Source organism: Crocuta crocuta, unplaced genomic scaffold (assembly GCF_008692635.1).
Source record: "Crocuta crocuta isolate KB4526 unplaced genomic scaffold, BGI_CrCroc_1.0 scaffold62, whole genome shotgun sequence".
NCBI classification, from domain to species: Eukaryota; Metazoa; Chordata; class Mammalia; order Carnivora; family Hyaenidae; genus Crocuta; species Crocuta crocuta.
The window spans coordinates 841,778-867,345 of NW_027529173.1; the positions used below are offsets into that span (position 1 = coordinate 841,778).

General features: G+C 45.2%; 2 protein-coding genes across 3 annotated transcripts in view; one reads left to right on the plus strand and one right to left on the minus strand.

Moving 5' to 3' along the window:
* The first annotated feature begins 716 nt into the window (after positions 1 to 716).
* CDCA7L (cell division cycle associated 7 like) lies at positions 717 to 16,980 on the plus strand. Of its 2 annotated transcripts, none has more exons than XM_077757652.1 (9): positions 717 to 854; positions 6,266 to 6,403; positions 9,583 to 9,948; positions 11,990 to 12,061; positions 12,162 to 12,332; positions 12,979 to 13,104; positions 14,222 to 14,371; positions 15,200 to 15,336; positions 15,770 to 16,980. In XM_077757652.1, exons 1-9 carry the CDS (start codon positions 792 to 794, stop codon positions 15,798 to 15,800), a joined length of 1,254 nt encoding a protein of 417 aa, XP_077613778.1. In that variant the 5' UTR covers positions 717 to 791; the 3' UTR covers positions 15,801 to 16,980. The 2 variants fall into 2 exon arrangements, with proteins under 2 accessions (XP_077613778.1, XP_077613779.1); XM_077757653.1 differs by having other exon boundaries at positions 12,165 to 12,332.
* DNAH11 (dynein axonemal heavy chain 11) overlaps positions 16,267 to 25,568 on the minus strand; it is a 330,986-nt gene continuing 321,684 nt past the window's right edge. Inside the window, exons 76-80 of the mRNA XM_077757651.1 lie at positions 24,144 to 24,326; positions 23,949 to 24,064; positions 18,101 to 18,213; positions 17,506 to 17,646; positions 16,267 to 16,911 (exon numbers count right to left, since the gene is read on the minus strand). Coding sequence (XP_077613777.1) covers positions 16,664 to 16,911; positions 17,506 to 17,646; positions 18,101 to 18,213; positions 23,949 to 24,064; positions 24,144 to 24,326 — 801 coding nt within the window. The 3' untranslated portion in view covers positions 16,267 to 16,663. The remainder of the gene's footprint in view (positions 16,912 to 17,505; positions 17,647 to 18,100; positions 18,214 to 23,948; positions 24,065 to 24,143; positions 24,327 to 25,568) is intronic.

Here is a 25,568-nt window from a genome sequence, read left to right on the forward strand (position 1 = left end):
CAGATGTTTGTACTATTCCTTCACCTTTCTAGGGCTTTGAACTTTTTCAGAATAACAAGTTGGGAAAACATAGGTAGTCAGCATAATGAACATGAACTCTCAGCAGATACATACTTGTTAGATCAAGTGTGCTACATTCTTTCTTGGAATAATTGTGGATAATACTGTTTAAATTCTCTTGGGATTAATTCTAGAACTACTTTATTGAGAATATAGAAAAGGAGCAAGGCTGCTTACTTCATTGTATGAATTTTCATGTCTGAATTAGATAACAAAGAAAAGAAAAATTACAGCGCTCTAGGTGGAAATGGAGAAAAGAGGAGATTAGTAACTATCTTATGGAATGTTTTTTATTTACATGGATGACATTCAAAGACAGATCCACTGTAGGAGGAATATCGATTGTGGTTTCTCAGAAACCACTGATGGTTTCCTTAATTTTTGTGAAGAGATCAAAAATGGCATATATCTAGCTATGGCCTTGACATTCTCTGTAAGATGGGATAGATCTCTAGAATTTGAAAATTCCCTCTTGTTTTGTTGCCATGAGGTATCAGCTGAAGCACATTTTGCTCAGAGTTACTGGGGTGTTCTGGGTGACCATGGCAGATTGATAGAGCTGGGAGATGCTAATTCCTGCTCCTCTCTAGAAAATTTCCCTAAGTCAAAGCAGCCCCTGGCTTTATCCTCCTTCTTTTTTGAATCCAAAACAGATCCCTAAAGAAGTGGCTGACATCTTTAATGCCCCCAGTGATGATGAAGAGTTTGTCGGCTTCCAAGATGATGTTCCCATGGAAACCCTCTCATCAGAGGAGAGCTGTGATAGTTTTGACTCACTGGAGTCAGGGAAACAGGTACAGATGCTTCCTTTCCTGACAGGTGTGGTCTCCTGGAAGCCTGGATCCTGGTTTGGATATTCTTTCGTTGGAGTGTGGTCTGAGACTGGTGATAGCAGTTGATTGTCAAACATTTTTTAAGCATTATGCCTTCATATTTCAAGAACCAGTGAGTGTACCTGCGTCACTGTACTGAAAGCCCTTTCCCTGTACAGTAATTTGTTAATAAAAGGGGCCTCCCCTGATCTGATCCATTTTCTTTGCAACCTTGGGGCTGCAGCCTGTGTCGAGGCTGTGTTCTGAGTGCTCCCACATGACTGGCAGGGCAGGGCTGGGTCCACATAGCGACAGTCCACACTGCAGTGCAGGAGCATGTGATAACGGTGAGCCAGTTGTGTTCCTGTGCTTCTGCGGCATGGTTCTTTCTGCACCTCGCTCCTGGAAGTGCTAGGGAGAACGTTATTCTTTGATTACTTTGATCTGGCAAACGCAAGTTACATTTCTCTGAGGGTTAGCTTCCTGGAGGTTTATATTGTGCCTTAGCAGTAGCGTGGCCAGTCAAAATAGCCTTCTATGGCATAGTCTTTGTTCACTGGCTCTCAGAATTCCTCATCCTCCCTGGACAGTAGCCTCTCTGAAAAGGCAATAAATTAAACCCACCTTGCTTGCCTCAGCTGGGCAGGTACAGGAGGAGAAGCGTTAATTACGTGGGGGCGGTGCCTGCTTCATCGCGTGGCTGCCTGTGTGGGTTCTGGCCTCTGTGGGAGCTGGTCTTTCTCGGATTCAGTGACCCCCCTGGGCTCTGTGATCCTCACTTTCCTGATGTCTCTGCAGCATTTGAACCACCAACCACCTGCTTCCACTCCCCATGGTCTCTTCCTCTCTCTCATGTTGCTCATTCTTCATGGCCATCTCTTCTATTTCCCAGTCCCATATGTGGATGTTCTTCAAGATTTGTCTCTAGACCTTTTCTCTTCGTGATCTAACGCTTTCAGCCATTACATCCAAGTTCTTGATGACTTGCCCTCTCTCTCCAGCCCCACATGTACATCTGAGTGCCAGCTGGACCAGTCTTGATCAAGGGAGGTGTCATACTCACTAATTTCCCTCCCCCGGTTGTCCGTTTGTCTTCCTCATTTTTATCCTTGTCTTGGTGTTCTTGCCCCCTCCTTCTCCTCTCCCATTTCCCCTACTCCCTTGCAGGAGTCTGGATCTTCTGCCGTGTCGCTCTCCCTCATCCCTTCCCTCTTCTCCCCTCTTCAGCTCCCATGATCCTCATAGTTTGACCTCAGTTACAGAACTGAGCTCTGGTCCTGATCCAGGCCTTATTCAGAAGCCCATTGTCTCCATTTGAGCATGTCAGGCAGTGGGGGAAGGTAGAGCCTGTGGATCCACCGTGGGGGGATCTGAGCAGTGTGGGGTGTGCATGACAGGCTGAGCCTGGAGCCCAGCAGCGCTGTAGGTGTTAGAAAACAAAGCAGCTTCCGTATCTTGGCTATTGTAAATAATGCTGCAGTAAACATGGAGCTTTCACATTAGCGTTTCTGTTTTCTTTGGGTAAATACCCAGCAGTGAAATTACTGGATCATAGGGTATTTCTGTCTTTAATTTTTAAGAACCCTCCATACTGTTTTCCACAGTGGCTGCAACAGTTTGCATTCCCAGCAGCAGTGCATGAGGGTTCCACATTCTCACCAACACTTGAGAGTTCTTGTCTTTTTCATTTTAGCCATTCTGACAAGTGTAAGGTGATATCTCATTGTGCTTTTGATTTGCACTTTCCTGATGATGAGACAGGGAAGCAGCCAAAGTATCCATCAGAAGAATGGATAAGGAAGATGCTGAATATGTGTATGATGGAATATTATGCAGCCATAAAAACGATGAGGTTGTTGCCATTTGCAGCAACATGGAAGGATCTAGAGGGTGTCGCGCTAAGTGAAATAAGTGAGACTGAGAAAGACGAATACTAGATGATTTCACTCATGTGGAACCTAAAAATTAAAATGAATACATAAAAAGCAGAGTCAGACCTATAAATACGGAGAACAAAGTGATGGTTGCCAGCAGGGAGGGAACTGGGGAGATGGGCAAAATGGGTGAAGTGGGGAAGGAGATGTAGGCTTCCAGTTTTGGAGCTAATAAGTCAGGGGAATAAAAGGCACAGCTTGGGGAATACAGTCAGTGATATTGTAATCTAGGCGTATGTTGACAGATGGTAGCAGCACTTATGAGCATAGCACAGTGTACAGTACTGTACATCAGGAGGTGATGTAACATTGTGTGTCAGTTCTCCTCAAACTTTAAAACAAAAAACCCAGAACAGCTGCTTTTGATACTGTGACTGCTGCTACTTCTCTGCCGTCAAGCTGCCCGCCCCTGCCCACCCCTGCCGAGGCTGACGCCAGTGTGCCTTAGATGGCCCGTGACTGTTTGCTTTTCATACAGATTGCACTCAATTCACGGACCTCCCTGGGACAGTGTGGGTGGTGGTGGTATCCCTGTCTCACAGGGGATCACACTGAAGCTCAGGACAGTGACGTGACTTGTCTGAGCCCCCACATCTGAGAAGTGTTTCAGCTGGGATATTTCAAGTCTAGGAGCATCACTTCTCAGCCTCTCCCCTCTCTCTGTTTCTCCTCTGTGCTGCCGTAGACCCAAAACCACATGGACGCCCTCATTGCGCCCTGGTCTGCTCTTGGTACTAGGTTCAGATGCTGCTTCTTCCTGAAGTTTTCCTGGGTTTTCTTTCTTTCTGTGGGGCATGTTGGCATCTTCCTCATAACTCTGCCCCTCACCATGGTTACTTGTGGATCTGTCTCACTCCCCCACTAAACTGTAACGTCTGCAATGTTTGAACGATGCTTTCCAGCTTTCCTGGTTCCTTGCTTGGACTGCTTACTTTCCTCATGTTTCATGGGTTCAGCACCCATTGGTGAGTGAGCGCCCGTTGGGTGGAATGGAGATGGGATGCTGGTCTAACTGGTTCATCCCACCATCGTTTTCCAGCCTTTTTCTTTGTGTCACATGAGCTTCAGAATAAAAAATGTAAACCACTCTGGTAGCTCCTCTTTTCATCTGTTACTTCCTTATGTTCCTGATCAAGGTAGATGAATATAGGTGACCGAGGTCCAGAATATATTGCCCGGTATTGATTGTGAAGGATCACACATGCTGCAGAATGAGGAGCTATGTGAGGCTTGTAACCAGGATTGCAGCCAGACTGTGCAGTGGATATTATATTTTGCTTTATACAGACTCCCCTTAACAAGGTTGTTTTTAATTTATTTTTTATTTTTTAAATCTCCTGGAATAAGGAGAAGAAAAGCAGAGGCCTTGGTTTAGGACTACCTTGGTTTTCCCTCTTAGAACTGGTCACCAAAGGTACTGATTTCTCTCAGGCTGACCAATTCCCTGGGGGAGGCCAACTCAAAGGCTAGAGAGAGCTAGAGGACCAGACAGTTGGAACTTTTGCTCCAGGATGTGACCTCTTCTCTGGACCCGAGGCAGGGACCATGGGTAGATGATGAAATTCACACATAGACCCCACTGCCCTAACACAGCCTGCAGAGGCCAGCTCGGGGCTCTGTGAGCCAGATATTGTCAATCCTTGGAGATGGCGGGTTCACGGTGGGTTTCCTTGGGAGCCAGCAGTGCCCCATTCTTCCTTAATAATAAACCCAGGCCTGTTGCTTCCCCACCCCGATCCCACACGTTCCTGATCCATGGTAACCAGCCTAGAGTAGCTGTGTGAACTTGCACACAGTATGTAGCAATGTTGACTTTGGTCTTTCTTAAACACAATTTGAATTTCACTTTAAAGAAACTTCCCTTTTGTGTTTGTGCTTTTTTTTTTTTTTTTTTCCAAGCAGCTGCACCACAGCTATCAACAAAGGAACAAAGTAATTTAGCTCCAAGCACACTCACTCCAATTACCCATAATAATTCATAGGAGACATTTAAGCTTTAAAAAAATGCTGGATATAGGCATTTCTTTCTCTATCTCCCTGTAAATTTTTTCCACTCATCTATTATATCTATTTTTCTCCAGAGATTATCTGATCCAAAGAAGTATATAATTAAAGTCAGAGAGAGAGGCAGTGGGGGAGGTAAAGATTCTCCAACCAAATGTGGTGTGATGAGGGGTCATTGCTATATCGGGTGTGGGAGGAAGAGACGTCAGAAGCGAGTGGGGACATAGACTTCAGCCCTGGTTGCCAGCTTGGAGGAGGCTGATTTGTGGGTCCCCTTTCTGCATGGCAGGTCTGTCTTTTCCCTCTTTTCTTTCAAGATAGCCATTTAGAGAGCCTGGTGTTTTTCCTTTTATTGGTTCTAAAGACAGAAAAAGTCATTGGAAAATGTCTTTCCTTTTTTTAAAAAATTTTTTAATGTTTTATTTATTTTTGATAGAGACAGCATGAGCAGGGGAAGGTCAGAGAAAAAGGGAGATACAGAGTCTGAAGACAGGCTCCAGGCTCTGAGCTGTCAGCACAGATCCTGATACAGGGCTTGAACCCACGAACCATGAGATCATGACCTGAGCCGATGTCGGATGCTTAATTGACTGAGCCACCCAGGCGTCCGTCTTTCCTTTTTAAAAGTCTTAGAGCATCTTTCCTTCTGCTCACTTGCTACCTCTCGGTGGTGGTGGGCCTCATGTCTCCTGCAGGAGAGGCTTTCCTGGGGGGGTGGGAGGGTTGGTGCTCCCATCACCCTTTGCAGTGAGTGGTGATGGAGCAAAGACAGAGCCTCCTCAGCATTGGGCGGGGAGGGGTGTGAAAGGCGCTGACCCCTTCCTGCAGAGAAACTCGCCGTCTCTGGAAGGGAGGCATGCTCACTGACTTGCAGGACACGGATTTGGATGGCTGCTAGGAAGGAAAGCCAGCATGTGGGATGGAGCCAGGCTTTCTGCTCATGGCTCCTTTCCATGTGTGTTTGGTTCTGTGGGAGGAGCCGACCTTCCTGATGGGCAGCCCTGGCGGGAGAAATGGAATTCCATCAGCACTCCCCAGTCACACAAGAGGCTGAGGGAGCCTCTGGCCATTCTGAGGAGCCTCTGGCCGTTCTGACTTTTTGAAGTTATGCTGTTGCTTTATTATTTCAAGTTGTTCAGTTGTTTCATATTATTCAGTTCAATATCCGTAAGCTGTGGCAAATGTGTATGTATATGTGTGTTATTGTAAAATATACATAATGTGAAATTTACCATTTCACCATTTTTTAAGTGCAGGCAAGTGCCTAGTTTCTTGCCAGCAAGATGCTAAGTGCCATTAAGTACGTGCACAGTATTGTGTGGCTGTCACCATTACCCAGAATGTTCTCATCATCTCAAACAGAAACTCTACCCATTAAACAACTTCTCATTGTCCCCAAGTCCCCTGGTAATCTCTCTCCTTTTTCCTTTATGACATGTGTGTGTTTTTATTTAGCAAGAAGTGCGTTTTCATTCTAAATACTTCACGGAAGAGCTAAGAAGAATTTTTATAGAGGACACTGACTCAGAGACGGAAGAATTTGAAGGATTTACACAGAAAGATCTGAATGTAAAGAATAACCCAGAAGTAATGGTAATAATTATCAACATGAGGGAGTGTGGGTTGTGATATTCTCAGTCTTGTTTTTGGATTGTATTTTTACTTGTAAGAAGTCATTTTGCAAATGAATGTTTTCTTAACATATTTTTTTAAAAGTTTATTTGTTTGGAGAGAGAGAGAGCAAGCACATGGGGTAGGGGCAGAGAGAAGGAGAGACAGAATACCAAGCAGGCTCCATGCCATCAACACAGAGCCTGATGTGGAGCTTGAGCTCACAAGCAGAGATAATGACCTGAGCCGAAGTCAAGAGTTAGCCGCTTAACCAGCTCTGCCGCCCAGGCGCCCCACATGTTTATAAGTCAGTTGACAAAATATAAAAGTTGTTATTCTCAGACTAATCCCTGGTTCACCAGCCCATTATTCTCTGAGAGAAAATCCAGTTGTCTTTCTTTGATACTTTAGGGGTTTGGGGAGACTTAACCTCAGGTGCCCTTATCGCCCTTCCAAAATAATATTTAGACTTTCTTGAACATCTTTTCTCTGAAAACAGGACAGTCGGTCTGGAGGTAGCAATTTCCTTAAAGTCATTTCTTGTGTGCAAAGTCATCTTCTTAGGTTTGGAATTAATGTGGCAGAAATTTAGCTTAGAGTTTTACGTGTGCATTCTTATTTGGATGCTGACGTGCTCTTTAAATGATAAAGATGACCTGGGCTTGTCAGATTCCTGAGGGAAATCTCTTAGCACTTGACCTTCAAGAGGCTTGTTGAATTTTCCTTTACTTCATATGTTTAGGCCAGTTGTTTGAATCTCAGGATACCTTTAAAGAACAACCTTTGGAGGGCACCTGGGTGGCTCAGTCAGTTAAGCGTCCGGCTTCAGCTCAGGTCATGATCTCACAGTCCGTGAATTTGAGCCCCACATTGGGCTGTGTGCTGACAGCTTGGATTCTGTGACTCTCGTTCTCTCTGTCACCCACCCCTGCTCTGTTTCTCTCTCTCTCTCTCTCTCTCTCTCTCTCACACACACACACACACACACACACACACACACACTTTCTTTCTCTCTCTCTCAAAAATAAACACTAAACATTTTTTTTAAAAAGGAAACTTAAAGAACTATCTTTGGGTTTTTTTCAGACATAAAAATGTTTTCTATTAACTGAAAAAGAGCCTACCTTTATCCCCCCAAATCAGTACACCATTTCCTTCTTGGGTATGAAGATAAGGGATAGAGGTAAAGCCTCTTCACGTTCAGAAGCTCCTAAGAAGCCGAATCTGGTGTGGAAATTCTGTAGAAACTTAAATAAGCTGTAACTACTAGGTTTGCTCTGCCCCTTACCTTTTCCCGGGGGATCTTAAGGCCTGAAAGCCCTAATGGTAGGCTGGCTTGTTTGATGTTGATGCCTCCCCCACCCCTCACCCTCCCGGCCACCAGGAATAGCAACACAGAGCTCTGCCAGCCTAGTCCCCAAGCCCTCCTTTGGCTTCCAGTATAGAAGCTGCTTGTAAGGCAGTTGATGTGTTCTGGCCAGCAAGACACTAAGATCTTTCCAAACCTTAATGGGTATCCTCTACTCTTAGTGACTTGTTTTCCCTCTCATTTTTTAGTTAAGTGATGTCAGGTTATTCAAAGAATTTGTGTTTCTAGCACTGGGACGTGAACTACCCCAAAAGTCTTTTTCCTTTTCATAGGCCATACATCTGGGGTATGAATTGTGACATGTTCTGTTCACTGATGTAACTCACCGCTTCGGGAAGATCCACTGGCAGATTTTACTTTATTTACTTATTTATTTTTTACTTTTTTTAAATGTTTACTTATTTTGAGAGAGAGTGTGAGCAGTGGAGGAGCAGAGAGAGAGAAACTCCAGCAGGCTCTGGACTGTCAGCGCAGAGCCCAGTGTGGGGCTCAAACCCACAAACCATGAGGTCATGACCTGAGCCCACATCAAGAGTCAGACATGTAATCGACAGAGCCACCCAAGCACTCCTGCAAATTTTATTTTAAATTTCAGTGAGCAGGGTTGCCTGGGTCGCTCTGTCAGTTACATTCCGACTCTTGATTTTGGCTCAGTCATGATCTCTCAGTTGCAAGGTCAGGCCCCATGTTGGGCTCTGTGCTGATAGTATGGGCCCTGCTTGGAATTCTCTCTCCTTCTCTCTCTCCCCTTCCCTGCTCATGCTTTCTCTTTCAAAATAAACATTTAAAATAAATACATAAAATTCAGTGAGCAAACAAGTATCATTGCCTCCCTCCCCGACCTCCTGCCCACTGTAGGGGTCTGATGAGACCACTTTCTCCGATAATAGGATATTACTAGCCAGGGTGTTTGGAGGTCATACAGCCATGTGTCCAGGCCACCTCCTGGATCTCCATATTCAAGCCCATCTCTGACATTGCTAAGGGTCCCCTCACATCTGAGGTGTCACCCGCTGTCTCCTGGGTAATATCACCCCACCATTGCCTTCTGTTCTTACTGTGCCCTCGTGTGTAAGACTGAATTTCCTGTTAATGCCAGAAGTCTGTATCAAGTGGACTCAGAAATTGTGGGGCGAGAGTTTCTTGAGCTGATGGGACGGGTGTTTGCCAACGAGCCGCAGAGCCGTCTGCCTTGATTTCACCCTGTGGCTCTACTGGTTGCAGAAAAGGGGAGGGGACGTCCCTTGAAGTGAGGGCCTGTCATATCCTGGGGATGAGGCTCTGCCACCAACCCCCATGGCCAGTCATCTGCCTTTTCCTCGGCTACCTTGCTCAGGTGAAGTCAGCTCTCCTGTCCCTTCTCCCCATGAGTCCTGTTCCTGCTCTTCAGGGCAGAATAGTCCGTGTTTCTTAGCGCTCCCATTTCTGTGTGAAGGTAACTCTAAGGACAGGCATAGCCTTTTTTTTTTGGCTGTGCCTCATAATACTTGGTTTCCAGATGTTCCACAGCGGAGGAGCCTCCTCTGTGAAAGCATGGCTTCCAGCCTGTGCTGGGAGGGAACAGTCAGTTGACGGGTATGGCCAGGGCACCTGGCAGCGGTGGAGAGCCTGTCCTTGGACCATATTCATCACCTGACTACCTGAGCACTTGACAGAAGAGGTCAGAGGGAGCTCGTAATAGGGAGGGGAAGCTTTCTTCTACTCATTTTTTCTCTAATGTCAGAGTGGTTTTAAACAATGGGCTTTTGAAGGTCTGTTACCAAACATCATCTTTGCTCTTTCATTTTGTCAGCTTGTGGAGTCCGATTTGAGCGATGCTGGTAAGGTGTCTTCAAGTGAAGAAGAGGATGAAGAAGAAAAGGCTACACCCAGAAGAAGCAGGCCGAGGAGAAGCAGTATTGGTCTTCGAGTAGCCTTTCAATTCCCCACCAAGAAACTGGCAAAAAAATCAGACGACAGGTCTTCTGAGCCGCTATTTCCTAGCACACGCTTGCAGGACAATAAAAAAGCAGTTCTTGGAAGAAAGAGAAGCTGCAGACAAGGGAAGGAAAGGGAAGATTCTATCTCTGAATCTGAGGATGACACCAGGGATGAGGGCCAGGAGAGCTCAGATGCTCTGCTGAAAAGGACCATGAACATCAAGGAGAACAAAGCCATGGTAAGGCCCTGTGGCGGGCGGTCTGGGAGCCGGCTCTGCACCCTGCCCTGCGGCCATGGAGGCTCCCGGAACTGCCCTCCCAGCTGCTGCTTCTGTCGGGAAATGTGCTCTGGCTATCAGGTGTCCTTTCTCTGTTCCTGATTGCCAGCTGCTTATACCTGATCAGCTCTGGCTTGGGAACAGAAAGAGACTTCCCAGGGAAGTTTTTAGCCCTGGTTCCTGGGGCCATGAACTAGGGCTGCTTACGGTTCAAGTCAAGTTCTAAGTATGTAGTGGTACTGGAGAGGAGAGGGCTGAACTGTTGGCTTGTTCCCAGCAGAAAGAAACTAAAGATAAAAAAAAGTGTCGAGAAGCCCACTTTAAGAGTTGCAAGGTACAGGTTAGGCAGGTGGCTCTCATGAGAAATCCTTCTGTGGTGAACCACTGGGGGTTTCAAGATGTATGAGAGAATGAAAGAGGCCTAGGTATTAAAAGACACGGAACAGTTTTGAGTCATGTTAACACGTCTTCACTAGAATGAATTATGATGCAAGGTAAAATATTTATTATGTGCATTTGGTTTTTCTGTATTTGGTCAGTAACTTGTTTGTTTCATAATTTTGCATATACAGAATTAATAAAATTCTGCCACTCAATCACTGTTAGCATTTTGGTATATTTATAATTTCTTTTTGAAAAGCATAATATAATGATGCTGTTATGCAATCTTCTACATCTAGTAAGTTATTTAAGAAAATATAAAGCCTAGGGGCACCTGGGTGGCTCAGTCAGTTAAGTCCAACTTCAGCTTAGGTCGTGATCTCACGGTTCATGGATTTGAGCCCCATAGTGGGCTCGTGCCGACAGCTCAGAGCCTGGAGCCTGCTTCAAATTCTGTGTCTCCCTTTCTTGCTACCCTTCTCTTGCTCAGGTTCTGTCTTTATCTCTCAATAATAAGTAAACTTTAAAAAAAATTACCTAAAACCTACTTGTGGGTGAAATTTGTCCTCAGACCTATTTATGCTTATTAGCAAGGGAAAATTTTAGCACTTCAGCTCTCTCCATCTTTAAAATAAATGTTCATGATTTTTTAATGATGCCTAAACATTTGTATAAATAACCTTAATTGATTAGAATATCGTTCATTGGCTGTTATTTCGTATTCTTGGGTGTTTATTTGGGAATCTTTTCATAAATTATTCTTATTGATGAGAAATCAACGTAGATAGTTTTCTTGGAGCTCTAAAACACATGTCAGAACAACCTAGTTGAGCCTTTTGTTTTGAACATGATGAAGCTTGGTTTAGGTGTGCATAGTGATCTGTTCCAGGATCACACTACGAATTAGTGGCCGTGCCAGGATTCTCACCTCATATGCCTGATCTCATCATTCCAAGGACCACCTCTTCATGTCAGGCTTTCGTATATAAGGATTGGGCATAGATGTTATTCCTATGAAGGGTGGTATCAGTATCTCACCTCTGGAGATAAAAATCTTGGGGCGCCTGGGTGGCTCGGTTGAGGATCTAATGTTTGATTTTGCCTCAGGTCAGGATTTCACTATACGTAGGATCAAGTCCTGCGTTGGGCTCTGACAGTGCTGAGCCTCCTTGGGATTTTCTCTCTCCCTTTGTCTCTACCCCTCTCCCCTCAGTTGCATATGTCCTCTCAGAAAAAGTAAACATTAAACAAAAATCTTGGGGTGTCTGGGTGGCTCATTCAGTTAAGCATCTGACTCTTGATTTTGGCTCAGGTTATGATCTTGAGGTTTGTGGCATTGAGCCCTGTGTTGGGCTTTGTGCTAACAGTGCAGAGCCTGCTTGGGATACTCTGCCTTTCCTCCATGCATGTTCGTTCCCTCTCTCTCTCTCTCTCTCTCTCAAAAGAAACTTTAAAAATGTTTACATATGAGGTTAAAAATACAACAACTGTTAAGATCTTACATGAACTACTTTAGTCCTGGTTTTTAATGTTGGCAAAACTGAAGACTTGTGATAAGGTGTTAGATGAACTAGGCATGGCAATATTGACAGAAGGGCCTTTCTTTTGTTCTGAACCTCAGCTTGCTCAGTTATTGGCAGAACTGAACTCAATGCCTGATTTCTTCCCAGTACGAACCCCGAGCGCAGCCTCTGTAAGTAGAACTCCTTTATAATTATTCTAGTACTAATGGACATAATCTGCTGCTAGGTGGCTTTTACACCCGGTTGCAAATGTCTGTCTCTTGCTTTCAGAAGAAGAGAACCGTGAGGCGGGCTTTCTCGGAGGGACAGATCCCACGACGCACTAACCCGACCCGGAGTGCGCGGCCTCCCGAGAAGTTTGCCCTGGAGAACTTCACCGTCTCTGCTGCCAAATTTGCAGAAGAATTTTACAGCTTCCGGAGAAGGAAGACGATTAGCGGGGTACTTTCTGAGCACCTTAAACAGCTTATTCTCTGCCTCAGCCAGCGCTGCAGCTCTGAGCCGATAGTGTGCAGCAGCTGAGAACGGGCATTTCTCCCAGGTTCCCAGGTGGAGCTGCTGTTCCCGGGACCACACTCCCAGAAGGACCCCCGCCCCCGTCTAGGCTGCAGGCTGGAGAGAAGCCTTAACCTGAGCGGAGCAGAGGAGCTGCTCCCGCGTTAGGACCCTCCACTTCATCCCCGAGGGGGGCAAGAAGGGCCTGTCAGTGGCGTTTCGCCTGTGGGAAAGGGCAGTGATTCCTCCTAGCTCTTTTGGTTGTAGGAATGGGGCGTTCTAAGAGCTTTCAGTCTGGAGCAAGAAACGATCCTTCCCCTTGGCAGGTTGGGTCGTTCCTCGTGGTTCACATCTCTGTCCTCACAGGCTTCACAGCTGGTGACTCTTGGTCAGGAGACTTACTTACCTGACCGGCTCATTTATTGTCCCATCACCTTGTCGTCCAGGAGGCTTGGCACTGTGGTGGCAGCTCCGAAAAGGAGTCCAGGGACATGGGAGAGGGACACAGTTATTAATGGTGCTGGAACTCTGAGGGTGTGTTTTAACCAGTCAGAACATCTCATGCCAGGTTCTACTTTGGCTCATTTTGCAGGGCAAGTGCCAGGGGTACAGACGGCGTCACCGTATATCTTCTTTCCGGCCAGTGGAGGATATCACTGAAGAGGACCTAGAAAACGTTGCCATCACTGTTCGAGATAAAATTTACGATAAAGTTCTGGTAAATTCTGTATGATGGATAATTTGTGTGATTGTGATTCTAATTGGGAGTCCAAGGAGCTGGTATTTGAAATCCTGTGTTGTTTTTAAACTGCATCTGGATTTAAAAGCCTCAAGCCTTCTCCCTTCTGACTGGGAGGATCACCTGTCACTAGGTGGGGGGAGTTAGCTTCCTGCAGGGAGCCTCCTTGGGAGAGGTCTCTCTGGGGAATGCAGATGAGATGTGAGGAGGCAGGTGTATAGTTTGGAAAAGCATACTGATAATAGTTAACATTTTAAATATTTATATGGTGTTTATTTAAAAAATTTTTTTAAATTTTTATTTCTGAGAGGGAGCATCAAGTGGGGGAGGGGCAGAGAGAGGGAGACACAGAATCGGAAGCAGGCTCCAGGCTCTGAGCTGTCAGCACAGAGTCCAAGGTGGGGCTCAGATCATGAAGTATGAGATGGTGACCTGAGCTGAAGTATGACGCTTAACCGACTGGGCCACCCAGGTGTGCCTGGTGTTTATTTCCAATACAGAAAAAAAAAATACTGTGCTTTTGTGTGTGTGCTGTGTGCTTTCTGATTAACAGAACTCTAGGAACTAAAGTTTGACAGAATATCTGTGGTTGGTAGGAAATGGGTTAAAAATCCTTTTAAACGGTGATTCAGAGGGGGGCTTTGTGGTGTTATGCATCATTTTTTTAAATGAGGCAGCATCCTATTGAGGCAGTATTAAAATGTTTTTAATTTAATTGCCAACATTTTAACACTGGGAAATTTTATACCGAAAAGCTCCAGATCACCGGGAGCTGAGACATAGCCAAATGCTGCTGCTGGGGACTCAGGACCACTCGGGCCCCTGTCACCCTCTGTGGGCTCTTCCTCTCCCGCCTGCAGGCTTTCTGCTCGTCTCTCTCATTTCATTTATTCTAGGCGCCCCACTCTGTCTTAGCTGCTCTGATAGGTTTCTCTGGCCTCAGAGCTGTGGTTTGGACCAGAGAAGAGGGACTGCTCGCTTTGGGGCGAGAGGCACGGCCTCTGCACGCCCTGTTGAATGCGTTCGACAGCTTGGGGTCTTGCAGGCATCGCCCTGTAAGTCCTGCACTCACCCGCCCGCCGCCTTCCTCCCGCAGGGAAACACTTGCCACCAGTGCAGACAGAAGACCATTGACACCAAGACAGTGTGTCGGAACCAGGGCTGCGGCGGGGTCCGAGGACAGTTCTGCGGGCCGTGCCTGCGGAACCGCTACGGGGAGGACGTGAGATCCGCGCTGCTGGACCCGGTAGGAACGGGGCGCACACTTGGGGTGAACCGCGTTGGCAAAGTGAATTAAGCGGACGTGGGGACCTGTAGCTGCAGAGGTCTGACTCCCCCTCGACACTCCAGAGGAAATGAAAAAAAGGGTTTCCTTCTGGAAAGACAGGACAGATGATTGGGTTTTCCAGGGTCCAAGCCTTGTTTCCTTAGCATTATGGTTCATCAGGTGAACCTGTGTGGCTTTCCTCCAGCAATGTGGCTTAACCTCAGGCAAGGCCAGGGGGCAGGTGTGTCACTGCATAGGATGCTTTCTGTGTGCCTGGCTCTCATCTAAGGTTTTGTTAGTAACGCCGATAACTTTCAGTTGTGGCTAAGTCATTTACCCTTATGAAGTAGGCATACAACCTCCCAAGTCCTCTGTTTCCTCTGTGAAATGAGATACTAGTATGGTTAGTACATACGTGCTTGAACCTAGGCATTCTGGCCCCAGAGTCTGTGCTCCTGACCCCTGTGACCTCTTTTACAGCAGTCATGGGGCCATTGTCCCTATTTTGCAGATGAATATAAACTACGCCTCTGGTTATGTAGTTAAGGAAGGAAGAAGAGCTAGAATCCACACCTCTGTCTCATTGCTCTTTGTATGATCCTAAAATCCTCCACATTTTAAGTTTCTAATTTCCTGTGTTTCTCCACACGTGGGACCCTGTGGGTGATCATCCTCTCTAGGCCTTTGCAACAAAGACACCCGTTCGGTCACCCTGTACTACAAGTATCCTGTGACCGAAGGTCGGAGGAGAGGCTGAGCGAGCCGGGCTGGAGCCCAGTGTAGCTAACGGGGAAATTGCTCTTCCAGGATTGGATGTGTCCTCCCTGCCGTGGGATCTGCAACTGCAGTTACTGTCGCAAGCGCGATGGCCGCTGTGCCACTGGGATCCTCATTCATCTGGCCAAGTTTTATGGTTACAATAACGTTAAGGAATACCTGGAGAGGTGAGTCTCACGTCAGTGGAGGCTGTAATCCCCAGCAGGGGAGACCCTGGAGGCGGGAGTGGCTGCCACATTTCAGGCAAATGCCCTCCATTCCCCAGCTGCTTGCCGTGGAGCCGCCCAGGGCTGGTGTGTTCCCTGTCGGAACATTCCCTCCTTAGCTAGCATCTTCAGCTTTGGCACTGCCCGTATCCCCACTTCCCCCTCATTGTGTAAAACAGAAATGAAATACACAAGGCAGGCTGAGGGGAGGGGTAGGTCTGGGAAGAGTGCGCAGCAGCCATGGTTACCGCCTTCTGGGGCCGAGGAACCTGCATGGGAATCTGCGGCACGGTTGGGAGTGCGGCTCATGGCTCAGGCCGCGTGTTGAGCCTAGAACGCGGCTTTGTGTTCATCTCTGTACCCCTCACACTGACGCCTCCCCTCTTTTCCTCAGCCTACAGAAGCAGCTGGTAGAAGATGATTAAGAAAAAAACCAGCCACCTCACTGTAGAGAACGCTAGCAAGACATGCCATCCCCCATGTGCCTACGATTTCTTCCAGTTGGGGTTTTATACAGAAGTTCCTTGTAGATCTAAATACTATTTTTGTAAGATTTATATGCCTAAAACAATTTCTCAGGAAGACCGCAAAGAGGAATCTGTTTACATGTATCCACAGGCCCCTATGTATATTGAATGGTTTAAAAGCATCTGCATATGATGTAAAAGCACAGTTTAAAACGGGGTGGAGTTAAAATCCAGGTAAGTTCCAGAGAAAACACTGCGTAAGCAGCTCTTGCCTTTGGCACTGTTCGTTGCCTTGATCTTTTACCTCCCAGGCAGTGACAGCAGTTCAGACCAGGTAGTTAATGCTTCTCTGGGTCATTGGAAATTTATATCTTCAAGAAAAGAATGTTCTCCTAAATTACAAAGTGCAATTAACCCATAGATCTTGAGTACTAGAGTTTTATTTTTATTAAAACTTGAATGAACAAAAAGTCGACTGTCACATTACTGACAGACACTGGGGGCACTGCTGGCCGGCGGGAGCGGCTGCCTCTTCCTTCAGAATGCACCTGCTGCCTGAGGTCAAGGGCTTCTAGATTTTAAAAGAACGTAAAGGGCTAAATTTTAATTTAAAAAGATTTTGTTGAGTATCTGCACGAACTCAAATCCCACTTACTGATGGGGAGACTGTTAAGGATGGTGTTTAAGCAAAATTAACGCACACGTAAGTAAGTTACTTAAAATTTACAGAAGCTGGAGTGTGTTTTAAGGCTCTCAGTAGAATAAATTAACATGTGCGGACCTCCTCCTGAGGCCAGAGGAAGAAGAGTCCGAGGGCCATTTCAGGCTTCCAGCAGCAGGGCCACGCCGGCCAGGACCCATTTGGCCACCCTGTCTTTGCTTTTCAACCTGAAGGTCCACACGTAGGTTGGGCCCCTCATTTTGGTTTTATACACAGGGCATTCATAGGTGTGTTTGGTTTCCTGTCTGTCCACTGGTATGGCTTTTGCAAAGATGACCGGCATCAGAGATGTTACCTCCTTGAGGCAGGCGTCAGCAAGGGTTCCTGACTGTGTGTCCCATCTGGCACCTACAGCAGAAACACAAGTGTTGCAACAGTGTGTGTTGGAAGCAATAAATGTTTGGTTTTGTCACGTTACTGCTTGTCGGTGGCTTCCTTACTGCTGTGGGAGGGGAAGGGGTGCCAGGTGCCACAGAAAAGCTCAGCACTCCACATCTAAACTTTCCTTCAAAAAGTCAACTAATTTGAATTCTAAAACAAACAGCCTCTCCAAGAATCCAGGCACGATAAAGCAAATGAGTTTGCCCTCCCTTTAAAAAAACAAAAAAATAAATAGATTTCTTCAAAATGAACGCATTTCCTCCCGAGCCCCCACATGCACTGGCGTCTTCACGGCTTACAGAAGCTTTGTAGTAAAATGTCAGAGTGAAGTGACCGTTTTTAAATCATTTCACAGTCGTCTTTAGTGTAGGTCTTAAATTATCCTGTGGTTAAGTGACAGCCGTCACTCTACGTGCCTTAAAGTTTGGCTGACACTGGACATAGACCTTGGCATTAAATTTCACGGGACCAGGAAATGAGGGAGTAAACCAAAGACAAATACCAGCTTGTAACTGAAGATCCTAAATTAAAAACCGTACATGTGCTTCTCTGGGATCTTACCTTCCATGAGGAGCCCATGGAGATAGGCCCCTTCCCGTGGAGGATGGCCATAATCTTCTTTGCTTTTTTTGGTAACATCGACAGTCAAGCACATTTTATCCAGTGGCCACTCATTTTTTCGAGCCATGGTCTGCATGATTGCTGTGGGAAGAGGAGGAGCAGGAAACAGCACGTAGTGGTACAAAGGTTCCCAGGAGCCCACAGTGAGCGGCCCGTCTGCCTGAGGCGTCGTGTGTGCTTCCAGTTCATGGACATGTGCATGTGGCTGCACTGGACTGACAGCCATCTAGGGCCTGCAGGACACGCTCCCTGCTCTTGGAAATGAACTTCTACTGGAACAGCCATGCCCACGTGGTTACACAGCTTCTGGTTTTGCACTGTGGTGGCAGAATGGAGCCGCTGGGAAAGCGAGCCCGTGGCCTTTGACAACATGTTTACCAGGGTGAACTACATCCCACCTCCTGTGGCTGCCGTGCTGGGAACTTTACTTCCTCTGCACGTGTGACTGTCACTCCTACCCCCCACCTCCTGGGGAGCCGGGCAGCCGAGGCAGGGTTTGTGCCAGCAGCAAGGGCTGCCTAGGTGGAATGCTTACCAGTTAAGAAGGACTGAGGGTTGAAGAAGCCAGGAAGCCACACCACAGCCGGAAGGGCAAGATCGTGGGTCCAGGTTTCAAGTTCCCGGCATCGCGAAAGGAGGTCACTAAACCTGGCGAGCACAAGGTAGGCGGAAACAAAGGTGCTTTTTAGTAACAGAGTTTTCCAATACGATGAGATAGATCCCTTTAAAAAGTTAGGTTTCTTTTTCCTGTTGCAATTTTATAATTATTACCATTAGGGCCAAGAAACACTGGGGAATGTGGAAAATTCATCTCCACTTACTCAGCAGTTTTATTTAGATCCTTTGAGTGCTGGGTGGTGACCACACACAGGTGATGGTATGTAATCCACCTGACAGGCTCCCAACAGTGTGGACACGGTGTGTGGCAACGCATGTGAGGATTGGGATGGGGGGCTGCCTGGAAGGGCAAGATCGTGCCACTATCAGGAGAGGCCAGGTAGTGGACCTTCCACATACAGTAGTCAGGAATGGGGGTGGGGGGGAGGGAAGACATAATTAAGGGAAACAGCACCTCGGAGCCTCTGAGTGACTGTGGTTTGAGAAAGTGCTGCTTTTACCCACCTTCGGAACTCATCAGCACAACAGTTTTGTGGCTCTCACAGAGGCTACGGAAAAATGAGCCTATTTGATAAAATCAGGAGATCTGTCAAGCCTTGAAACAGGATTAAGGGCTGCCAGCAAGAGTGGAAAAGTGGAGCGCGGCTATGTCAAAGCCAGCAGGCAGTTCTCCAGGGTGAGGGCCACACGGGCTAGCTCTGAAGTCTCCTGGGACCTAGTTTGGTGAAGTGTTAGAAAAGCAGTGGGGTTGATGCTCACATTCACACTTGGTCACCACAAGTTTGTTGTGATGCTTTCTAGCTTACAGCATGAAGAACAGGAAAAGCAAGGATAGAAAAAAGACTTTTAGACACGCCTGGGTAGCTCCGTTACTTAAGCATCCGACTTTGGCTCAGGTCATGATCTTGCAGCTGGTGAGTTTGAGCCCTGCATCGGGCTCTGTGCTGACAGCTGAGCCTAGAGCCTGCTTCAGATTCTGACTCTGCCCCTTTCCCCCCTTACCCGCTCACTCTCTCTTAAAAATAAAACATTAAAAAAGAAGAAAAAGACTTTTTTATCTAAAAATGTTGCCACAAGAGGATATGCATTGTAGCCAAATTGCAACAGGTTTAAAAAAAAAAATGAAACGATCACCTGTATGAACAAGATTCTGGTTTGCAAATGGCCAGGTAAGAAAAGGGACATTAGGAAGAAAAACATTTTAAAATGTAATGGAAAATACATAAAAATAAACTCAAAATGGATGAAAGACCTAAACATAAGCCATCAAAATCTCCAAGGAGAAAGCAGGCAAAAGCCTCTTTGACCTCAGCCGCAGCAACTTCTTACTCCACACGTCTCCAGAGGCAAGGGAAACAAAAGCAAAAATGAGCTATTGGGACCTCATCAAAATAAAAAGCTTCTGCACAGCAAAGGAAACAATCAGCAAAATGAAAAGTCAACCGATGGAATCGGAGAAGATATTTGCAAATGACATCTCAGATAAAGGGTTGGTATCCAAAATCTATAAAGAACTTCTCAAAGTCAACACCCAAGAAACAATCCAGTGCAGAAATGGACAAAAGACATGGAATAGACCCTTCTCCAAAGAAGACAACCAGATGGCCAACTGACACATGAAAAAATGCTCAACATCACTCATCATCAGGGAAACAGAAGTCAAAACCACAATAAGATACCACCTCACACATGTCAGAATGGCTAACATGAACAACTCAGGCAACAACAGATGCTGGCAAGGATGTGGTGAAAGGATCTCTTTTGCACTGCTGGTGGGAATGCAGGCTGGTGCAGCCACTCTGGAAACCAGTATGCAGGTTCCTCAAAAACTTCAAAATAGAACTACCCCACAACCCAGCAATTGCACTGCTAGGTATTTATCCAAAGGCTACAGGTGTGCTATTTCCAAGGGACACCTGCACCCCAATGTTTATAGCAGTGAGCGCTATCAACAATAGCCAAAGTCTGGAAAGAGCCCAAATATCCATCGAAGGATGAATGGATAAAGAAGATGTAGTGTGTACACACACACACACACACAAATGGAGTACTACTTGGCAATCAAAAGAGAATGAAATCTTGCCATTTGCAGCTATGTGGATGGAAGTGGAGGGTATTCTGCTAATCGAAATTAGATGAAGACAAATATGACTTCACTCATATGAGGACTTTAATACAAAACAGATGAACCTAAGGGAGGGAAAAGAAAAATAATATAAAAACAGGGAGGGGGACAAAACGTAAGAGACTCTTCAAAATATAGAGAACAGAGGGTTGTTGGAGGGGTTGTAGGTGGGGGGATGGGCTAAATGGGTAACGGGCATTAAGGAATCTACTCCTGAAATCATTGTTGCACCATATTCTAACTTGGGTGTAAATTAAAAACAAAATTAAAAAATGAAATAGTTGCATACAATTTTAGGAAATCTGAGTTTTCCTAAATTAAAAATTTGACTCTGTAAAATCAGGGACATGCTAGGTTTCAAAACAATTTGACCAAGAATAATCAATACTGAAACGTATTTTAATATAGACTGAAGACAGAGAATTCTCTGGACAGTGAGGAAAAACATGAAGTCTCTTAGAAAAGGAAAAAGAAAGTCAGCCACAGACCCTCCACAGCAGCATTTGATCAGAGTGAGCTGCTGCGTACAAAGCCCCCAAGAGGAAATGGGTTCAACTTTTTTTTTTTTTATAACCAGCCAGCCTGTCATTTGAGTATAAAGACATCTGATTCTATGGCATGAAATACTGGCAGCAAATCCGAATAATGAGGGCTGGTAATCCAGCAAATGAAAACGAGGGATCTGAGGGACTCTTTCTTAACATATTTAAACTCCTGAGAAAGAAACTAGAATAATAGTCATAAAAACAGGAAATGATGAAACTAAGTTGGGTACCTCCCCTGATTTCAGTATAAACCACCTGGAATTGAAAAACTGATTTCGGACAATGAAATTTTATTTTTTCTAATTAAAAAATGTTTTTAATATTTATTCTTTTTTGAGAGACTGAGGTTGAGTGGGGGAGGGACAGAGAGAGGCAGAGACAGAGAATCTGAAGCAGGCTCCAGGCTCTGAGCTGTCAGCACAGATCCCAACGTGTGGCTCGAACTCAGGCCATGAGAACATGACCTGAGTCAAAGTCGGACGCCTAATTGACTGAGCTGCCCAGTCGCCCCGAGGACGATGAAATTTTAAAAGTTAGGTGGAGACATACAGTAAACTGGAAACAAGTGAAAACATAAAGAAGTTCCCCCCAGAGGTGACAAGATCAACCAGGATATAGCAGAGACAGACTGAAAATAAAGAGTTCAGATAAGTATATACAATGAAGATTATGAGGAAGATGCTATTTATTGGGAGAAATAAGGGCTAAGAATTTTTCAGGGTGGAAGCAGCTGGTAGACATACACACTTAAAATAGCACACAGGAGCGAGTAGGATATAATTTCAAAAGTCTACACCTAAATACGGCAGTAAAATTGTAGAACATCAAGGGTAAAGAAAAAATTCTTAAAAACTTCCCCAGAGAAAACAGATTAGTTGTGAAGGGAGGACAAGTACACTTAAGAACAGTCTCATCAGCTATAATAAATGCCAGAAAACCGTGGAGTTACCACACTTAAGTGCCGAGAAAAATTATGTGTATGCTGGACCTGCAGGTTAGCTATGGAGTAAGGACGTAGTGAGGAAAATTCAGACAAAGAACATCGTTTACTCCCCACCACATACACTGAAAGCCCTGGCGTAGATTTTATCTTTCGGTGAAGAAAGGGGCCGGAACAAAGGAATCCAAAATGAGATGTAAAGAGCAACAAATGAGGAAAGATACGAATACATGTTTTTAAAGCAAAAATAATGACCAACTATAAACAAAAATATTACAGTTTAAAATGAGGTTGAATTACAATTGCCAGAGGAGGTGAGAGGGAGATTAAAGTGTTGGCTTTATATCAGAACAGTCACAGGTGAGGGTGCCTGGGTGCCTTGGTTGGGTATCTGACTTCAGCGCAGGTCATGGTCTCATGGTTTGTGAGTTCAAGCCCTACACGGAGCTCTGTGCTAACAGCTCAGATCTTGGAGCCTGCTTCCAGTTCTGTCTCCCTCTTTGCCCTTTTCCCGTCTGCACTCTTTTCTCTCTCTCTCACTCACTCAAAAATAAATAAACGTTAAAAAAAAAAGTGTGTAGGTTACAACGTAAAGCATATCTGCTAAAATAATAGGAACTATTCAGGGACAAGCATGGTATAAAGAAAACTATTAAACTGACAGAAGCCCGAAAAAATTGGAATAAAAGTAGAAAAATATAGAAATAAGCACAAAATGAGATGGAAGTCCAAAGTTAACATTATAACAAAATTTAAGTATACAATATAAATATTTTTTATTGGAAATATAAAATTTGATTGGGAGGAAGGGCACCTGGGTGGCTCAGTTGGTTAAGTGTCCAACTTCGGCTCAGGTCGTAATCTCACAGTTTGTGGGTTCAAGCTCCGCCTTGGGCTCCATGCTGATAGTGCAGAGCCTGCTTGGGATTCTGTCTCCCTCTCTTTCTGCTCTTCCCCTCCCCATCTCTCTCAAAATAAAACAAACAAACTGATTTTGGACATCTGCAGCATTCACACAAATCCAGTGAGTAGCTTTGCTCACTCTTCCCTGCCAGTTATTGGTGGCAATCTGTTTCTTCCACAGTGCACATTCCACTCTTATGTTTGCACACCTCCCTACACAGCAAACACCTGGCAGTTCCAAGGTGCAAAAAATTTGAAGGAAAAAAAATTTTTTTTAAGTAGGCTTCACATTCAATGTGGAACCCAAAGCGGGGCTTGAAGTCATGACCCTGAAATCTTCACCTGAGCTGAGATCAAGAGTTGACGCTTAACCGAGTCATCCAGGTTCCCCAAAGTTTTTTTTTTTTTTTTTTTAAAGATTTTATTTTTACAGTAATCTCCACATCCAACGTGGGGCTCAAATTCACAAGCCCGAGATCAAGAGTTACATGCTCTACCAAATGAGCCAGCCAGGTGCCCTCATTTGGAGTTCTCATGGGGCCTTTCAGTTCAAGGTTCAGAGGAGCATTCTGGTTCATGGAAGAAAGGCTTAGGAAAGTACAAATAAAAAAAACCATTCCATACTGAAAAGAGTAATGGAGAGAACCTTTCAAACTTCATGTGTTGATTATGAAGGCCAAGGAGCAACTGGAGAGAGCACTGGACAGGAGAGAGCTGTGAATTCCCATCCATAGCTTTGGGACCAGCCTCTGCACTCATAGCCACACATGGAAGCAGCTTGGTTTACTGTGTACTCTACTATGATCTTTTTAAAGTTAGCTTTGAGATGGCATTGGTAATCACTGACTTTGAAAATAAGTATATGAAGAAACACAAAAGCAAACTCAGGTTACCTCCTATGACCATTTAAATAACTCAGTGAAGGAATTTTATTCCCTACATTTTTGAGATGATAAGCTGAGAAATTAGGAAGGTCAGGTATTTTGTCCAAGATCAAATAGCTAATAAGTAAGAGGCCAGAACTTGAATCTTGCTTTGACCCTACTTTTTACTGATTTTTACCTTTGGAGGAATCCATGAAAGAAACTCAAGTACAACTGGGGGTAGTCTGTTTGCACAGTTATGCAAAGTACAGCCCCCAAGTACTCACAAAGTATAATCTTTAGAGTTTGTCGAACACAATAGTAACTCAACGCCAAGCTGGCACCCAGGTGGGTAAAAGGTCAGTGGGAGCAGGGAGGGGGTCACTTACCACCGGGCCAGGCCATAAGTAGATGGATACGCCAGTTTGCTCCAGGCGTCAGGCACTGTGTCATAACTCAGCTGAGACTGCTGTACTTCCATGTCAGGAGATAATGTCAGCTCCCCCTTGCATGGAGAAGAGAGGCCACAGGGTGAGTGTCCTTCAAGGTGGCAAAGCCTGTTCTAGTACCACTTTTAAACTCACCTTCCAACCAAGGTCTAATTGTTCAAGTGACACACGGATTTCCCGAAGGAGAATATTCATCCTCTCACATTCTTGGAAGCAAACAAGAACATAGGGGCTTCTGTCTGAGGTTTTTTGTGCGATCTCCACCATGTTGAACTCTTCCGGAAGTTTCTCCAAAATGTCATCCAAGACATTCTTAACCTTAAATCATTAACACAAGCAAAATTTAGCTCCTCTGTATTTTTTTTAAGATTTTTTTGAGGTTTATTTACTTTTGAGAGAGAGACAGCATGAGTGGTAAAAAGTCAGAGAGAGAGAGAGAGAGAGAGAGAGAGAGAGAGAATCCCAAGCTGTCTCCATGCTGTCAGCAACAGAGCCCGAAGCGGGGCTTGAACTCAGTAAACCATAAGATCATTACATGAGCAAAACCGAGAGTTGGATGCTTAATCAACTGAGTCAACAGATGCCTCCTTTGTATTTCATTTTTAGTCAGAGGGACACTATCCTTGATTTTTGGAAATCCCAGAATCTATCCCACAACTCCCAAAGATGCTTGCTAATGCAGTGAGAACATGTCCACTGCTCCCTGAGGTGGGCAGACTGGCACTGCCAACTAGCTCAGCCACCTGAGCATGACTGCAGCCCCTCCCCTTCTTTAGATCCCACCATGGAGGAGCTACTATTTGTAGTTAATTCACTATTAGCATTTATGGAATTGAAGAACTATCAGGAACTACATTTCACTTGCACATCAAAAGACACAATCAAAAGAAGTGGAACCCCAACATTTGGGTATTATGTTTTGTAATCTGCTAATTAAAAAAAAAAGTCATTTGGAAAGTCACATGAACTAAAAATGCCCTTTAAGCTTGAGCTAATTCTGGTGACTTTATGATGTTACCCTTGCCAACTGACATAGCCTAAAATTTTGGGAGCAATTTAGAACAACATTTTCAATAATGAGGGAAGTCTCTGTCTTCTTTACTTTACTGCCCTGAAGAAATAAAAGATGCAGAGACGCATGTAGTAGTTCAATGTGCATGTTTATTCTAATCCTGTCTCACTGAGGTAGGAAAAACCAGCAAATACCTAAAATAGACAAAAGGGTGAAGATAGTGCTGCCTGTCTTCAGCCTCAGGCCAGTTTCCCTCTTCCCTTGATTTCTAGGATGATTGCCTATGGTTCTGATAGCATGAACAGCAAGTTGCTTTAGCACCTGGCAGACAATTTTCAGGTTCTCAAATCTTATTCCTCTATAGAAGCTGCACAAAGTATGAAATAGTGTGGTAGGCAAGTTAGATAAAAGGGTGGCTTTTGGAATCAGCAAGAGTTTGGTTTCCTCCATTGGCCCTTTCTAGCTGTCTGGCAAGCCACCTAAACTTAATTCTGGAATAGGGATCCCGATATTACTCAGAGCTACTGAGAATTAAATGGCTTATTTGC